Source organism: Bombina bombina, chromosome 2 (assembly GCF_027579735.1).
Source record: "Bombina bombina isolate aBomBom1 chromosome 2, aBomBom1.pri, whole genome shotgun sequence".
NCBI lineage: Eukaryota > Metazoa > Chordata > Amphibia > Anura > Bombinatoridae > Bombina > Bombina bombina.
The window spans coordinates 387573646-387591889 of record NC_069500.1 but is presented as its reverse complement, the minus strand read 5'-3'; the positions used below and the strand labels follow the sequence as shown (position 1 = coordinate 387591889).

Below are 18244 nucleotides of genomic sequence, written 5' to 3'. Positions count from 1 at the left end.
TTTTTTGGCGCAAAAAAAAAAAAAAAAAAATCTTTTCTGTTTCCGGCGTCATACGTGTCGCCGGAAGTTGCGTCATTTTTTGACGTCCTTTTGCGCCCAAAATGTCGGCGTTCCGGATGTGGTGTCATTTTTGGCGCCAAAAAGCATTTAGGCGCCAAACAATGTGGGCGTATTATTTGGCGCCAAAAAATATGGGCGTTGCTTTTGTCTCCACATTATTTTAGTCTCATTTTTTCTTTGCTTCTGGTTACTAGAAGCTTGTTTATTGGCATTTTTTCCCATTCCTGAAACTGTCATTTAAGGAATTTGATCAATTTTGCTTTATATGTTGTTTTTTCTCTTACATATTGCAAGATGTCTCACGTTGCATCTGAGTCAGAAGATACTTCAGGAAAATCGCTGTCTAGTGCTGGAACTACCAAAGCTAAGTGTATCTGCTGTAAACTTTTGGTAGCTATTCCTCCGGCTGTTGTTTGTATTAATTGTCATGACAAACTTGTTTAAAGCAGATAATATTTCCTTTAGTAATGTACCATTGCCTGTTGCAGTTCCCTCAACATCTAAGGTGCAGAATGTTCCTGATAACATAAGAGATTTTGTTTCTGAATCCATCAAGAAGGCTATGTCTGTTATTTCTCCTTCTAGTAAACATAAAAAATCTTTTAAAACTTCTCTCTCTACAGATGAATTTTTAAATGAACATCATCATTCTGATTCTGATGACTCTTCTGGTTCAGAGGATTCTGTCTCAGAGATTGATGCTGATAAATCTTCATATTTATTTAAAATGGAATTTATTCGTTCTTTACTTAAAGAAGTACTAATTGCTTTAGAAATAGAGGATTCTGGTCCTCTTGATACTAATTCTAAACGTTTAGATAAGGTATTTAAATCTCCTGTGGTTATTCCAGAAGTTTTTCCTGTTCCTAATGCTATTTCTGAAGTAATTTCCAGAGAATGGGATAAATTGGGTAATTCATTTACTCCTTCTAAACGTTTTAAGCAATTATATCCTGTGCCGTCTGACAGATTAGAATTTTGGGACAAAATCCCTAAAGTCGATGGGGCTATTTCTACCCTTGCTAAACGTACTACTATTCCTACGTCAGATGGTACTTCGTTTAAAGATCCTTTAGATAGGAGAATTGAATCCTTTCTAAGAAAAGCTTATCTGTGTTCAGGTAATCTTCTTAGACCTGCTATATCTTTGGCTGATGTTGCTGCAGCTTCAACTTTTTGGTTGGAGACTTTAGCACAACAAGTAACAGATCATGATTCTCATAATATTATTATTCTTCTTCAGCATGCTAATAATTTTATCTGTGATGCCATTTTTGATATTATCAGAGTTGATGTCAGGTTTATGTCTCTAGCTATTTTAGCTAGAAGAGCTTTATGGCTTAAAACTTGGATTGCTGATATGGCTTCTAAATCAACTCTACCTTCCATTTCTTTCCAGGGTAACAAATTATTTGGTTCTCAGTTGGATTCCATTATCTCAACTGTTACTGGTGGGAAAGGAACTTTTTTACCACAGGATAAAAAATCTAAGGGTAAAAACAGGGCTAATAATCGTTTTTGTTCCTTTCGTTTCAACAAAGAACAAAAGCCTGATCCTTCATCCTCAGGAGCAGTTTCAGTTTGGAAACCATCTCCAGTCTGGAATAAATCCAAGCCTTCTAGAAAGGCAAAGCCTGCTTCTAAGTCCACATGAAGGTGCGGCCCTCATTCCAGCTCAGCTGGTAGGGGGCAGGTTACGTTTTTTCAAAGAAATTTGGATCAATTCTGTTCACAATCTTTGGATTCAGAACATTGTTTCAGAAGGGTACAGAATTGGTTTCAAGATGAGACCTCCTGCAAAGAGATTTTTTCTTTCCCGTGTCCCAGTAAATCCAGTGAAAGCTCAAGCATTTCTGAATTGTGTTTCAGATCTAGAGTTGGCTGGAGTAATTATGCCAGTTCCAGTTCTGGAACAGGGGATGGGGTTTTATTCAAATCTCTTCATTGTACCAAGAAGGAGAATTCCTTCAGACCAGTTCTGGATCTAAAAATATTGAATCGTTATGTAAGGATACCAACGTTCAAAATGGTAACTGTAAGGACTATCTTGCCTTTTGTTCAGCAAGGGCATTTTATGTCCACAATAGATTTACAGGATGCATATCTGCATATTCCGATTCATCCAGATCATTATCAGTTCCTGAGATTCTCTTTTCTGGACATGCATTACCAGTTTGTGGCTCTGCCGTTTGGCCTAGCTACAGCTCCAAGAATTTTTACAAAGGTTCTCGGTGCCCTTCTGTCTGTAATCAGAGAACAGGGTATTGTGGTATTTCCTTATTTGGACGATATCTTGGTACTTGCTCAGTCTTTACATTTAGCAGAATCTCATACGAATCGACTTGTGTTGTTTCTTCAAGATCATGGTTGGAGGATCAATTCACCAAAAAGTTCATTGATTCCTCAGACAAGGGTAACCTTTCTGGGTTTCCAGATAGATTCAGTGTCCATGACTCTGTCTTTAACAGACAAGAGACGTCTAAAATTGATTTCAGCTTGTCGAAACCTTCAGTCACAATCATTCCCTTCGGTAGCCTTATGCATGGAAATTCTAGGTCTTATGACTGCTGCATCGGACGCGATCCCCTTTGCTCGTTTTCACATGCGACCTCTTCAGCTCTGTATGCTGAATCAATGGTGCAAGGATTACACAAAGATATCTCAATTAATATCTTTAAAACCGATTGTACGACACTCTCTAACGTGGTGGACAGATCACCATCGTTTAATTCAGGGGGCTTCTTTTGTGCTTCCGACCTGGACTGTAATTTCAACAGATGCAAGTCTCACAGGTTGGGGAGCTGTGTGAGGATCTCTGACGGCACAAGGAGTTTGGGAATCTCAGGAGGTGAGATTACCGATCAATATTTTGGAACTCCGTGCAATTTTCAGAGCTCTTCAGTCTTGGCCTCTTCTGAAGAGAGAATCGTTCATTTGTTTTCAGACAGACAATGTCACTACTGTGGCATACATCAATCATCAAGGAGGGACTCACAGTCCTCTGGCTATGAATGAAGTATCTCGAATTCTGGTTTGGGCGGAATCCAGCTCCTGTCTAATCTCTGCGGTTCATATCCCAGGTATAGACAATTGGGAAGCGGATTATCTCAGTCGCCAAACGTTGCATTCGGGCGAATGGTCTCTTCACCCAGAGGTATTTCTTCAGATTGTTCAAATGTGGGAGCTTCCAGAAATAGATCTGATGGCGTCTCATCTAAACAAGAAACTTCCCAGGTATCTGTCCAGATCCCGGGATCCTCAGGCGGAAGCAGTGGATGCATTATCACTTCCTTGGAAGTATCATCCTGCTTATATCTTTCCGCCTCTAGTTCTTCTTCCAAGAGTAATCTCCAAGATTCTGAAGGAATGCTCGTTTGTTCTGCTGGTAGCTCTGGCATGGCCTCACAGGTTTTGGTATGCGGATCTTGTCCGGATGGCCTCTTGCCATCCGTGGACTCTTCCGCTACGACCAGACCTTCTGTCGCAAGGTCCTTTTTTCCATCAGGATCTCAAATCCTTAAATTTAAAGGTATGGAGATTGAACGCTTGATTCTTGGTCAAAGAGGTTTCTCTGACTCTGTGATTAATACTATGTTACAGGCTCGTAAATCTGTATCCAGAAAGATATATTATAGAGTCTGGAAGACTTATATTTCTTGGTGTCTTTCTCATCATTTTTCTTGGCATTCTTTTAGAATTCTGAGAATTTTACAGTTTCTTCAGGATGGTTTAGATAAAGGTTTATCCGCAAGTTCTTTGAAAGGACAAATCTCTGCTCTTTCTGTTCTTTTTCACAGAAAGATTGCTAATCTTCCTGATATTCATTGTTTTGTACAAGCTTTGGTTCGTATAAAACCTGTCATTAAGTCAATTTCTCCTCCTTGGAGTTTGAATTTGGTTCTGGGGGCTCTTCAAGCTCCTCCGTTTGAACCTATGCATTCATTGGACATTAAATTACTTTCTTGGAAAGTTTTGTTTCTTTTGGCAATCTCTTCTGCCAGAAGAGTTTCTGATTTATCTGCTCTTTCTTGTGGGTCTCCTTTTCTGATTTTTCATCAGGATAAGGCAGTGTTGCGAACTTCTTTTGAATTTTTACCTAAAGTTGTGAATTCTAACAACATTAGTAGGGAAATTGTGGTTCCTTCATTATGTCCTAATCCTAAGAATTCTAAGGAGAAATCATTGCATTCTTTGGATGTTGTTAGAGCTTTGAAATATTATGTTGAAGCTACTAAGTCTTTCCGAAAGACTTCTAGTTTATTTGTTATCTTTTCTGGTTCTAGAAAAGGCCAGAAAGCTTCTGCCATTTCTTTGGCATCTTGGTTGAAATCTTTAATTCATCTTGTCTATGTTGAGTCGGGTAAATCTCCGCCTCAAAGGATTACAGCTCATTCTACTAGGTCAGTTTCTACTTCCTGGGCGTTTAGGAATGAAGCTTCGATTGATCAGATTTGCAAAGCAGCAACTTGGTCCTCTTTGCATACTTTTACTAAATTCTACCATTTTGATGTATTTTCTTCTTCTGAAGCAGTTTTTGGTAGAAAAGTACTTCAGGCAGCGGTTTCAGTTTGAATCTTCTGCTTATGTTTTTCATTAAACTTTATTTTGGGTGTGGATTATTTTCAGCAGGAATTGGCTGTCTTTATTTTATCCCTCCCTCTCTAGTGACTCTTGCGTGGAAAGATCCACATCTTGGGTAATCATTATCCCATACGTCACTAGCTCATGGACTCTTGCTAATTACATGAAAGAAAACATAATTTATGTAAGAACTTACCTGATAAATTCATTTCTTTCATATTAGCAAGAGTCCATGAGGCCCGCCCTTTTTTTGGGGTGGTTATGATTTTTGTATAAAGCACAATTATTCCAATTCCTTATTTTATATGCTTTCGCACTTTTTTATCACCCCACTTCTTGGCTATTCGTTAAACTGAATTGTGGGTGTGGTGAGGGGTGTATTTATAGGCATTTTGAGGTTTGGGAAACTTTGCCCCTCCTGGTAGGAATGTATATCCCATACGTCACTAGCTCATGGACTCTTGCTAATATGAAAGAAATTAATTTATCAGGTAAGTTCTTACATAAATTATGTTTTTTTATTGCCACTGTGTCAAGTGCAGCATCTTTTTGGTGCGATGCCTTGTCTAAATAGACTGGGAGCCAAGATGTCTGGCTTCGCTGTGTTAGTCCACGGGCGTTGTGGTTAAAATCTTGGTCAGCTGATGTTTCCTCCAAATCCAAGCTTCTGGTGCTTCCTTACAAGAGTGAGACCTTGTTTGGACATGGTCTGACATAAATTATTAATGATATTACAAGTGGAAAAGGGTCTTTTCTACCATAAGACAAGAAAGGACGTTGGAGTAATTTTTGTTCCTTTTGTAACTTCAAAGGACAGTCTTCCTCTTTCTCTTCCAAGCAGGAACAGTCCAAGTTTTCTTGGAAACCCAATCAGTCTTGGAGCAAGGGAAAGCATGCAAAGGAACCCGCAGCTGAGTCTAAATCAGCATTAAGGGTTTGCCCCCGATCCAGACTTTTTCGTCCTTGTTTAGAACTAAAGTGTCTCATCAAGTTTCTCAGAGTAGCATCCTTCAAAATGGAGACCATTTGTTCCATGCTTCCCTTGGTACAAGAGGGTCAGCATGATGACCATAGACCTGAAGGATGCGTATACTCAAGTTCCCATCCACAGGGATCATCAAGTTCATGAGATTCACCTTTCTAGACAAAATCTTTCAGTTTGTGGCTCTTCCGTTTGGCCTGGCCTCAGTTTCCAGAATCTTCTCTAAGTTCAGGGGGCTCCCTTGGCAGTGATCAGGTCTCGAGAAATTGCAGTGGCGACCTACCAGGACGTCATATTGGCTTAAGCGCCATATTTTCAACAAGCAATCTTTCATTCAGAGATATTGTTGTCTTTTTCTTGTCCCCATGGATGGAAAGTGAATCTGGGAGAGTTCCCTTGTTCCAGATAGAAGGGTAGTTTTCTTGGGGACCATAATAGTCTCCCTATCTAGGGAAATATTTCTGACAGAGGTCAGAAAATCAAAGATTTTTTCCTCTGTTCTGCAGCCTACTGTTAGGCATCAGTGACTCACTGTCTGGGGGTAATTGGTCTCATGGTCGCTTTCATGGACATCATTCCCTTTAGTCGATTCCTTTTGAGAGCTCTGCAGTTTTGCATGCTCAGTCTATGTAATGGAGATCATGTGGATCTGTCTCAGAGGATAGATCTAGATCAGTTAACCTGAGATTCTCTCATGTGGTGGCTTTCTCAGGGTCATCTATCTCAGGGCATATGCTTCTGGAGAACTTTCTTTCTAGTGACCACGGATGCCAGCCTGTTGGGCTGGGGAGCAGTCTGGGACAATGCTCTGATGGATTGGCCTCAGTTGTCCTTAGCCCGGTTTTTCAGGTTCCAGTCGGACAAAATCTCTTCAGTGGCTTACATCAACCACCAGGGAGGAATTTGGAGTTCCTTAGCCATGTAGGAGGTGGCTTGGATTGTTCAGTGGGAGGAAGCTCACAATTGCTGTCTATCTGCCATCCACATTCCAGGAGTGGACAACTGGGAAGCGGACTTCCTGAGCAGACAGACATTTCATCCCGGGAGTGGGCTCTCCATCTGGAGGGGTTCTCCTGGTTAACCCTCAAATGGGGGGTGCCGGAGTTGAATCTCATGGCGTCTCGGCAGAACGTCAAGCTTCCAAGGTACGGTTCAAGGTCAAGAGTTCCACAGGCCGCTCTGATAGATCTGGTTTGCAGACCTAATGAAGATGTCATCTCTTCCACCTTGGAGGTTGTCTCTGACGAAGGACCTTCTAACTCAGGGTTTATTCCTTCATCTATATCTCGTTTCTCTGAAGCTGTCTACTTCGAGATTGAACACTTGTTCAATCTCACTTGTCTAAGCGTGTTTTTTTCTGAGGCGGTCATTGAGACCATGATTCAGGCTCACAAGCCTGTTACTGGGAAGATTTACCATAAGATATGGCGTATATATCTTTATTGGTGTGAATCCAAGGGCTACTCTTGGAGTAGTGTCAGGATTACTAGGATTTTGTCTATTCTCCAGGGAGGTCTAGAGAAGGGTTTGTCAGCAAGTACTCTGAAGGGTCAGATTTCTGCCTTGTCTATTTTGTTACATAAGCGTCTGGCGGTTTGCCAGACATGCAATCTTTTTGTCAGGCACTGATCAGGATCAGGCCTGTGTTTAAGTTGGTTTCTCCTCCTTGAAGTTTTGCAGCAGGCTCCGTTTGAGCCTAGGCATTCCATAGATGTTAAGTTGTTATCTTGGAAGGTTTTGTTTCTTGTTGCTATTTCTTCTGCTCGGAGAGTCTCAGAACTCTCAGCTTTGCATTATGATTCTCCTTATCTTATCTTTAATGCTGATAAGGTGGTTCTTCGTTCTAAGTTAGGTTTTCTTCCTGAAGTTTTTCGGATAGAAAAATTATATTAATCAGGAAATTCTCTAAGTACTAATCCTTCTTCTCATAAGGAACGTTTGTTACACAATCTGGATGTTGTGCATGCTCTGAAGGTTTATTTACAGGCGTCTAAGGATTTTCGCCAGTCTTCTGCCCTGTTTTGTTTGTTTCTCTAGGAAACATAGAGTTCAGAAAGCTACAGCTACTTCTCTTTCTTTATGGTTGAGAAGTATTATTCATTTGGCTTATAAGACTGCTGGACAGCAGCCTCCGGAGAGAATTACAGCTCATTCCACTAGGGCTGTTTCTTCTTGGGCTTTTAAGAATGAAGCTTCTGTGGAACAGATTTGCAAGGTTGCAACTTGGTCTTCTCTACATACTTTTTCCAAATTTGATACTTTTGCCTCGGCTGAGGTTTTTTTTGGGAGAAAGGTTCTTCAAGCGCTGGTGCCTTCTGTTTAGGTTCCCTGTCTTGTCACTCCCTAATATTCTGTGTCCTCTGGCTTGGGTATTGATTCCCAACAGTAATTGATGATTCCGTAAACTCACCATATCTTAGGAAAGAAAACAAACTTTATGCTTACTTGATAAATGTATTTATTTATTAATATGGTGAGTCCACGGCCTGCCCTTTATTTTAAGACAGTTATTTTTAACCTTAATCTCAGGCACCTCTACACCTTGTGTTATTCCCTTTTCTCCATTTTCCTTCGGTCTATCGACTGGGGATTGTGGGAAGGGAAGTGACATTTAACAGCTTTGCGGGGGTGCTCTTTGCCCCTTCCTGCTGGCCAGGTGTGGTATTCCCAACAGTAATTGATGATTCCGTGGACCATATCCGGAAATAAATAAATTTATCAGGTAAGCATAATTTTTTTTTTTCAATGAAGAAAGATCAGTTTTGCCGTGTTCAGAATCTGAAACGATTGAACATATGTTTAGATCATATATATATATATATATATATATATATATATATATATTTTTTTTTAAGTAAAGAAGAACATCTCTTCAAAATGTTTCTCAACTAGTGGCTGATGTACAGCAGACTCGAAATAAAGAAATATGCATCTGAAATGATGTCATTATGGAATCCTCTCTTACGTGGGATTTACTGGAGACTTTGTATGTCCACTTTGTTTTACCAGTGTAATGTGTTCATGTAGGAAGGCTTTACATACAGTGTGCTCTAAGACATAGAAATATTTTTACCTACCTAACTTGGTGTTTAACTATTAGTTGGGATATCATTTCAAGAGAGATTTTGTTTTGGTTACAATAATGTCTTCATCATTGAAGTTAGATCAGAGGAAGACCCACCTTGACAACTTTGCTTGTGTATGTATGTCATTGATTGATTTGTGTTTTTCAGTATCAGGCGTGTAGACAATCATTTTTATCTCATCTTTCTCTGCCCCTTTTTATTTGTCTTAGCTTGTTTATGATTGAACTGAAGCTGGCAACTGAGGAGAAGTATATATGGGAGTAGAAGGTACCATGAAAAATTCTTATCAGTTCCTAATGATTCTAAGAAGGCTCAAGACAAGCCAGCAATTCAGAGTAAATGATGTTACTTCAAGAAATAGGTTTAAATCTTGTTGTACTACAGTGTAGGTTAAAATTAAGTAGTGTTATATTCCAAAAACTGTTTAACGTTTCTTATTACATTGTGCCAAATTGTATAATTAAATACTGTGTACCTTAAACTTTATTTCCTATATTTTCTTTCAATCCTGGGTTTTAGATAAGTAATTAGATTTGTAATGTTCATATGTATCCCTTTAGAATTGTTAGCATTATTATATATAGTATATCTTCTTTTCTTTTCTTTTTTTTTATATTAGCACATATTAGAAAATAGACTTTATTGTTATAAATCACCTTTCCAGCAAACAACTCCCTACAAACCTCATGATTACAGGATAAGCAAGTGTTTACTTTTTTTACTTTATACTTGAGATACTTGAATTGTATCTCTCATTTGTTAAGAAATACATAATTAAACTACAGCGTGCAATTTCAGTACACACTAATGGAGGGCTCTTTAGTCTTTTCTAGGTGTCTAAGGTCTTTGGAGTTCCTCAGTTTATCTCTATCACTGTGACACATACTGTAGACTGTGTTGATGTGATGTATCACATTCCAAATTATACAACCAGGTACCAATTAAAACACATAACAGCCTATCAGTAAATCTGCAAAATAAGTCAAAATAATGATCACAATAGCAGAGCCAAATGTTTAAATCTAAATGTATCCTTGGTGTACAGAGAAATGGTGTGTGACCTGTAAACATACAAATCATAGCACTGCAGTTGTTGCTCTCATTTTATCTACAGTTTGCTTTTTCTCCTTAATCAGACTTGCCTTATAGGGAGACAAAATATGTCACTGCTTGATGATTTCTATCTTTTTGCACTATAGTTGGCTTCTATTTCTACATAGCCAATAAAGCTGACATATATTAATACACATTTATGTAATTTGTGTTTCAGTGTTCCTCAGTGTGAAATGTTAGGAACTGGTTTACAACATCAACCACAATAGCCACTAATCTTTTGTCATAGGACCAAGAATAAAATGTTGCCCCCTCAAATTCTCAGTCCACTAAAGTTTAAAGCCAACTCAAATGTTAACGTTCATTAGTTTGAATTTGTCACTTAAGAAAATGTTTATACACAGTTGATGGGCTACTTATTAGAATAATATATCTAAAAAAACAAAAACAGCTTAACCAGAATATGATCACCCTATGTACCACCCCTGTCAACTGCCACCTGGGCCCCAAGGTCCTACCTGGTGCAATTATAGAGCTGGCCCCACTGTGCATCTATATTTATCTAACATATGCAAGTACAATTATTATTGGATTGTACTGATGTTTACGTTATACTATAGTCCTGACTTAAAGACAAGGCAAGTGCATCTCTCTTATTCCTGGGTTTGTAGCTTTGCAGTAGTTAATTGTTAAATTTCACATAATATCAAATAACTAAATGCAAAATAGATTCCTGACAAATATGTCAAATATTAAAACTACCATTGTATGTGATGGAAAATTGAAGTTGACATCCAAAATAGGTTTTATGGTGTTGGCAATTTTATTTGTATGGTAATGCAGTACCACACTTACTTAACACAAGTATTTGTGCACATACAAGCAAAATAGGCAGCATAGTGTAGTATAATGTTACACAAAAGCCCAGATGATGCATATTGTGGCGCTCAGAGTGTGTTACAATTTTGCAATTTTGAAGGTTTTAAGAGTTAAACTTACTATAGTTTATGCTTATTTTCATATCAGCTAGATAACACAGATATGTTCCTTCTTGGGAACCTAGCAGAACAAAATCTTTCAGCTAACCTTTCAGTTAAAAGCCTAGTTTAGTTGCCTTTAGAGCTTTTGCTTCAAGCTATAGTTCATTATAGCATTGTTTTGTTGCATGTTTTATGCATTCTCATTGTTTCCAATCTGTGTTCTTAGCTTCTAGGAAATCACTCTGTACTGTGTCGAATGGACCGAGGGGATCACCCAAGCCGCAGGTTCTCTCATGGAGGTACAGGGCCACAAAGACCTCGCCCAATGATGGTTCCTTCCATTGGTTAGTAGATAGAATTCTTAATTTCTGTTATGTTATTTCTCCTCTGTTCTCCACTAACAGTGATGGATTAAAAATTGTGCTGTATGTTTTTAACTTGCTCAGAGCTATCTAACAGAGGATTGATGTACACTACCAAAAATATACTAATTATTTCTCTGAAGATCGGTGCACTATTTCTTATGGACAATAATCCGATACTGGCTGCTACATTTTTCAAAAAGAGGGAGGAAAATAAAACGTGAAAAGATGCTAAAAAAATTGAAATAGGCATTTGTAAAATATATATATATATATATATATATATATATATATATATATATATATATATATATATATATATATATATATATATATATATATACATATATATATAAAATCTTATACAGTGCACAAATGTATACTAATATGAAATGATTCTTTTTTTCTAGGTTATGTTTTTAGAAAATAATATAGTAAGACCCATACTTTTTAAACAAAGATTTGATGCTTGTCTGATTTAGCCGTGTAAAACAAATATGTTTTCAATGTGTATCTGGTGTTCATTCATATCCCCGTCACCTGTCTTCATTGAACACGCCAATTCCATTTCATACTATAACTTTACTAGTTAAGCTCTAGTACAGAAATTATTGTTTGTCTGAAGTTAAAACATAGCATTGTTTACATATGCATCATCAGTGTGTTTATTCAGGATATAAAGTCAGTATGATGGAGCATCCTTTGGGTAGTGTCTTAAAATTGGTCTAAAAAAAAATTGCATAACTCAAATTTTTGCACAAAAACATTTTTATAACTTACTGTACTAGAACTGAATACAGCAACCTCATAAGTGCTATTTTGACATCTTTCTGTTGCATACAAAGGTTAGGACAATATTCCTCCTTATACTAGGGTGCCAGGTACTGAGGAATACATTTCATGGTGGCTACTTTATTTTGTAGGACCACCTCTATATGGTAATATACCTTATAGTACCACTAATGATATTGCAAAAATGTTAGTAGTTCACAAACTGTACTATTCATTCATTCCATTCACTTGAGTCATTTCAAAATGTTGTCAAAGCCCAAGTCTTCTGTCAGAGTAGTACATAAGTGTTAGCAATCACATGCAATAAGTGAAAATGTCTATTTCAATCACACTGCTTGATATCAGAATTACTAAGTAAAACCATGCTTGATCCTTGTTCGTTATATCTCTACTAAGATCTGCATGTTAAAATCCAACCCAGCAATAGTGAGTCTTGCCACGTTTTTCAGAATTAAGGCATAGACTATAGCAAAACACCTTGTGTTGCGCACACAGTAATATACCTTTCTCCTCAGAGTAGCTGCAAATACTCCACAAAAAAAAATTGAAATTGGCACTTAAAAACACATGCTTCATTGGGATTTCGAATCACATTTCGAAAAAAATTCTGAAAAATTTGTAAGACAAAAATTAATATTGCCTAGGAGGAGATAAGGAAAGATCAGAATAAACCAGAGCTTTGCTGGAAGGGAGAGATTAATATAAAAATGTCATATAGATATATATAGAATCTTTATTTTTTAAACCACTGTTTTAGAAGAAACTAACTGTTCCCCACACTTGTTTTACTCTTAGATATTGCTTTTCATCGCGAATTCTCTAGCCGTAGGCTGTATTTCACCTTTACTGTTTCACTCAGAGTGACTTTTCTGTGGCAAACATGTACATTGTACCACTATTTCATACTTTACTTTTAATCACATTAGTTCTTACTCTTTGAAATGAAAACTCCAACTCAAAAGGAAATAATAAAATTAGGTACATTTGAAACATTTTTAGCACAATGGAGGAGCACATCTACAGAAAAGTGTTTAGCAGATTTAGGGCCCGATGATCAAAACTCGCCTCAATTGAGAGAAATTACAGAAAACCTTTGGAATTTTTTTAAGACCTTTTATTATTTAATATAGGAGTCTCTTCTTCATATACATAACTCTGCATAGTGAGATAAACATCTCTCAAGGTAAAATTTGGAAAATTCTTTGAGGAACCTCGCTGTACTGACGAGACTTCTTACATCATCTCACCTGAGCAGAGAACTCTAGATCATCAGGCCCTTAATCTCCAGGAAATTGTTGGCCCATATTTAAATAAATTTTCATTGATCTATTAGCATGCATTTGTAGAAGAAGTAGTTAAAGGAAAATACTTAGCCATACAATTGGGCCCTATAAAAAAAAGCTTAGAGATATTTCCAAAGGGAACGCTAGTCGTACTTAAGACAAAGTCAACTGTCTCCATGGTCCTCACTTCAAGATGCAAAGGGCATGTGTAATAGCTCCTTCCCTTTTTCTCCATAGAAATTACAATGGACAGTAACAGTGAAGGCGGTCGTTCTCGGTCAGGTAGTGAGGGAAATATTTCACCTGTAAAAGAAGAAGCTTATTACCGCAGCATTGGAGGACACAGGAAGTGGTCTCTGCAGCGTACCAGGGCCTCTGAGGATAGATACGGTATGCAAAAAAACTTCTTCCTCTCTTACATCCAAAGAACAAATTTAAATTCCTTGAGGCAGTATGAAAATTGCCGTCCTTTGCCTTTCCCTTTCTCAACAAAGGAATAATAGGGCAAAGCCAACTTACTTGGTAATTTCAGAGTCTCATACTAAAGAACTTAAGCATTTAACACAATATTCCCTCAGGCATGCCTTGAAATCAGGTATCCACTTGGTTGTAATTCCTTGATCGATTCTGTTAAAGAGTTTTTATGTGTTACATTTCTAGCCTACCACATTGCATGCCAAACAGCATGTGTGCAGGCCTTATAATACGCTCTAGCCCTCACCCATGCACAGGTAGGTTTGCTCAGTTAAGTAGCCAGGTAGGGTAGCATCAAATTCATTATCATCATTATCATAATGCGTGTGTTGTATTTAACTTCATTGCATTGCATGACCCTTTTCTCATGGTTATACCATATCTAGCATGCAAAAGTTCATTTGTGAGGCTGCAAATGCCAGACATATATGGTCATTTTCTTGCTTTGAGTTTTGGCCGGTTGTAAAAAAAATAAGCTTTATACATTGCTTATGTTGCATGTGTGAAAATACACACATGCAATATCTTTTTGTGGTCTTATTATACATATAAACCATGAGGGCGCTTTATACATTGCTTTTGGTGTAAGCACCTCCCTCTCCATATATTCAGTACATCAAATCTTGTATAGCCAGTTGTTGAATGACAACTATGAGGAACACACAAAAACTGTTAGATTTGTTTTGACCATCTTTTTAGATAGTTATGGCAGCCGAGAGCAACTTTCATCAGAGTTATATGAGGAGTCTGAGACGGATGGTGGGATGGAAGATTATCCTGTAAGAATATTTGTGGCACTTTTTGATTATGATCCCAGAACCATGTCCCCAAATCCAGACGCTGCTGAAGAAGAACTCCCTTTTAAAGAAGGGCAGATAATTAAGGCAAGTGAGATTTAGCTTGTTATTTATATACATATTACTTAAAAGGGACATGAAACTAATTTTTTTATTTCATGATTCAGATAGAGCATACAGTTTTAAGTAACTTTCCAATGTACTTCTATTATCTAGTTTGCTTCATTCTCTTGGTATTCTTTGTTGAAAAGCATATCTAGATAGGCTCAGGAGCTTTGTGCTAGCGTAGCTTTGTGCTAGCTGCTCATTGGTGGCTGAACTTGTATGCCCATTTTAATTGGCTCAGAAATGTGTTCCAGGAGTGCATTGATGTTCCTTCGATAACATATATTAAGAGAATGAAGCAAAATTGATGACAGAAGTAAATTGGAAAGTTGTTTAAAAATGTATAATCTATCTGAACCATGAAAAACATTTTTTGGGTCTCATGTTACTTTAATTTATTTATTCAAACAAAGTGCATCAATGCACACTGCAATCATCAGTGGTTATTGCTCATGACCGTACTACATAATACCTGGTCCACAAGGCCCAACCAGTACTGGACAATAAATAGGACAAAGACTGTTTCCAATTTTATTTATTATTATAAATCTCTAAATGCAAAATTATAATTTATTTTCTATACTTAAGACCATATTTCTTAGTAAAAGACAAGACTTTTTTTTGCCGAAGTTTTCCCTACAAAATTATATTTTTTATTTTCTATTTTAATTTATAATAACATTAATATTGGAATTATATATAAATACATTAGTATACCTTACTATGTTTTCTCATTATCCAAAAAGAAGAAACTTGTGAGATTTTATTTTTGTTCTACTATTGACCTTTTTTCAATAATAGTGAAAGAAATTCAATATAAATTATATTATATGCAAATTTGTGTTTAGGTGTATGGTGACAAAGACTCAGATGGCTTCTACAGGGGTGAGACTTGTGGGAGAGCTGGTTATATTCCTTGTAACATGGTTTCAGAAATCCAAGCCGATGATGATGAAATGATGGATCAACTTCTCAAACAAGGGTTTCTGCCTTTGAATACACCAGTGGAAAAAATTGGTAGGGAAAATATTCCTTTACTAAACATGTTTGGCTGTTATCTTAGCTGTACCTTATGGTATAGAATAATTTATATACATCTGATGGGTCCAGATATTTACAGGCTCTATCCCATTTTGTTTGGCATTACTAGACAATCCACCATTATTTGCATGCAGTTATCTTGTATAGCTTTTTGCTTGTTTTTTAGATAAGAACCCATTCCAATCCATTTGAAAACATTGTAATAACCAAGCTATCACACGGTTTTCAAATACATTTGTAGCACAATAACACCTGCTATACTTTGCCCAGGAACAATTTAGTGGTATTCCGATTTAGAAAACACTTTCCAGCAGCAGCATTTCAACAAACTTGACCCATTGAAAACATATTTTGGAAATGTTCTAACCCATATCTTGATTTGGTTTTTATTGTTTTGCACATGCTCAGTTCACAAGATAATACAATCTATTAATACATTAAAGACAGTTATTTTAATTGTTATGAATGGTTAAAAAAAGAAGAAAAATGTTTGCGTTGTCATACAGTGTTTTCATTAAAGGAAATTAAAATGAATTGGAATGGATGTCAAGATTGTCTTTAAACTGGTATAATAGAGCTGTGTATTCCAAACATTCATAGACAGTGGCCTAACTGCTTTGTTTTACATTAATACTTTGCTAATAAACACATTTATGCAGTCAAATTAGACTGATAAATTATACCTTTGCTTTTTTTTTCTTCTACATGTCCCAGTCAACATGAAACTGGCAAAACTCATGTAAACAACCAAAAAATTAAATGAAAACATTAATGTTTTTTAAATATGCCTACATCACCATCAGTTTGTAGTGTAACACTATCAGTTAAGGTTGATGTAGCATAATGTAAATTACAAAAATAAAATAATAAGTGAGGTTGCTAACTTACTATAGGGATGATCACAATCTATTTCTTCAATCTAATCTTTATTTTTGGACCAAAATGGGCACTTTCCATTTAAATGTGATCATAATATCGGGTTTTTCGCTATTTCTCAGAGCCGCAAGCACATTTAAGGCTTGCTGATAAAAGCCATATTTTTAACATGGAGCTGAAATTTTCTCAGTGACCACAATCCATTTTCTGATACTTTTCCACAACTTTTTGAGACAATTTATACATACACTTACCACTTGACAACATCCCAAACTGGCCTTTTTTTAATATCTTTGCACATATTCCAAAGAAATTTTGAATAGCTATATTATATTGCACATGTGAAAGACACTCCATAATAGTCACAGGTGCCATTTTAGAAGTGTATCTGCATACATGATCTAGATTCATTAAAGCTTTATTCTTCACTATTGAATAGTCCATCGGCAGTAAGTGAGCAGGGCACACATTTACATATTCAACAGATAAGAGCAGATACCACAAGGAGGTGGCTATGCTCAGAAAAAGGATTTGCTTCTAGGTACTATCTGTATATACTAGAATGATGATACAATAAAATGTAACTTTTAATTAGTTTGAAAATAAAAAAAACAGCAAGAATAGAAAGAGCTACTTGCTGCTCCCACACACAATTTAAAAACACCCCCCAGTGCGGTTCTATTATGATTACAATATAAATAAATTGTATTGAAACTAGAGGAAAGTTAGTTAGTTAGTTAGTATATTATTGGAGAGGAAAATGCTGCAACACTTTTAGACACCCACAAGTACTGTGTCTTTAAATTTCTTAAATTAATCGCTCAGCTTTAGATATCCACTTGGTTATTTCCAAATTTTAGTCAACACAGAGACCCCACTTGCGGTGCTAACAGTACTAGGAGAGTACCAGTAAATATAGCCTTCTCTAAAGGTAGGTTTGATTACAAATCGTTTATCGTTTTTAAACTAGTTCAACATTGTTTTTAAGTATCTAAATTTACAACAACTGGAGGGCAGTTAAAATACAAAAAAGTCCCCTGACACGGTCGTATTTCATATACGCTTCCTCAGAGGGGTACACGTGGCTGCAAGGAGAGCTCTTTTATGACAAAGTAAGTATATGCCCCATAATGCTGATAGGTTACCAGCGTGAGTATTCATTGGCTAATAGAGATGTCTGTCACTACTGTGATGAAATTGTATTTCCTGGTTCTTCAGTATGAAAAAAATTTGCACTTGTAATTGCTTATATTAAAATTAACATGGGGCATATGTCTAATCTTGGAGACTTTTACCTAAATATGATTATATATCTAATATGATTTAGTGGTAGATCGTCATATACTCATCCTATAGGATAAATGAGACGCGTTTTCATGTTGCTAGTCCGGTTTTTGATTGGAAGAAAGTTGTCAGCCTATCACGGCACAGTGTCTGGTATGCCTCCTGTCAGTTGCAAAAGGATTGAATTTCTGAAAGATTGACTCTGTAGCAATAAACAATACTAGTTACATAGTAACAATTTTATCAATATTTAACAATATTTTTTTAAAGAAAGTAAAGTTTATGTTCCCTATAATGACTAATATAGTCACATTTTGAAAATCCACTATATTACCAATACATTTTGCACCACACAGATTTTTAATTTAGCCCTATTATGGGTCACATAAATATTTAATAACGGTATGCACCATAAGATTTGAAATTCTTCACAGCAATAGGTTAAACACGTTAAATATAATGTTTCAATCCACATTTTAACGGCTATT

General features: G+C 36.6%; 1 protein-coding gene across 2 annotated transcripts in view; it reads left to right on the top strand.

Moving 5' to 3' along the window:
* The window catches only part of RIMBP2 (RIMS binding protein 2), a 1089352-nt gene that overhangs the window by 1009446 nt on the left and 61662 nt on the right, over nucleotides 1–18244 (top strand). For both annotated transcript variants that reach the window (XM_053701856.1, XM_053701857.1), the window contains exons 22-25: nucleotides 10969–11086; nucleotides 13417–13569; nucleotides 14353–14537; nucleotides 15404–15572. In XM_053701856.1, the coding sequence (XP_053557831.1) occupies nucleotides 10969–11086; nucleotides 13417–13569; nucleotides 14353–14537; nucleotides 15404–15572 (625 nt within the window). The remainder of the gene's footprint in view (nucleotides 1–10968; nucleotides 11087–13416; nucleotides 13570–14352; nucleotides 14538–15403; nucleotides 15573–18244) is intronic.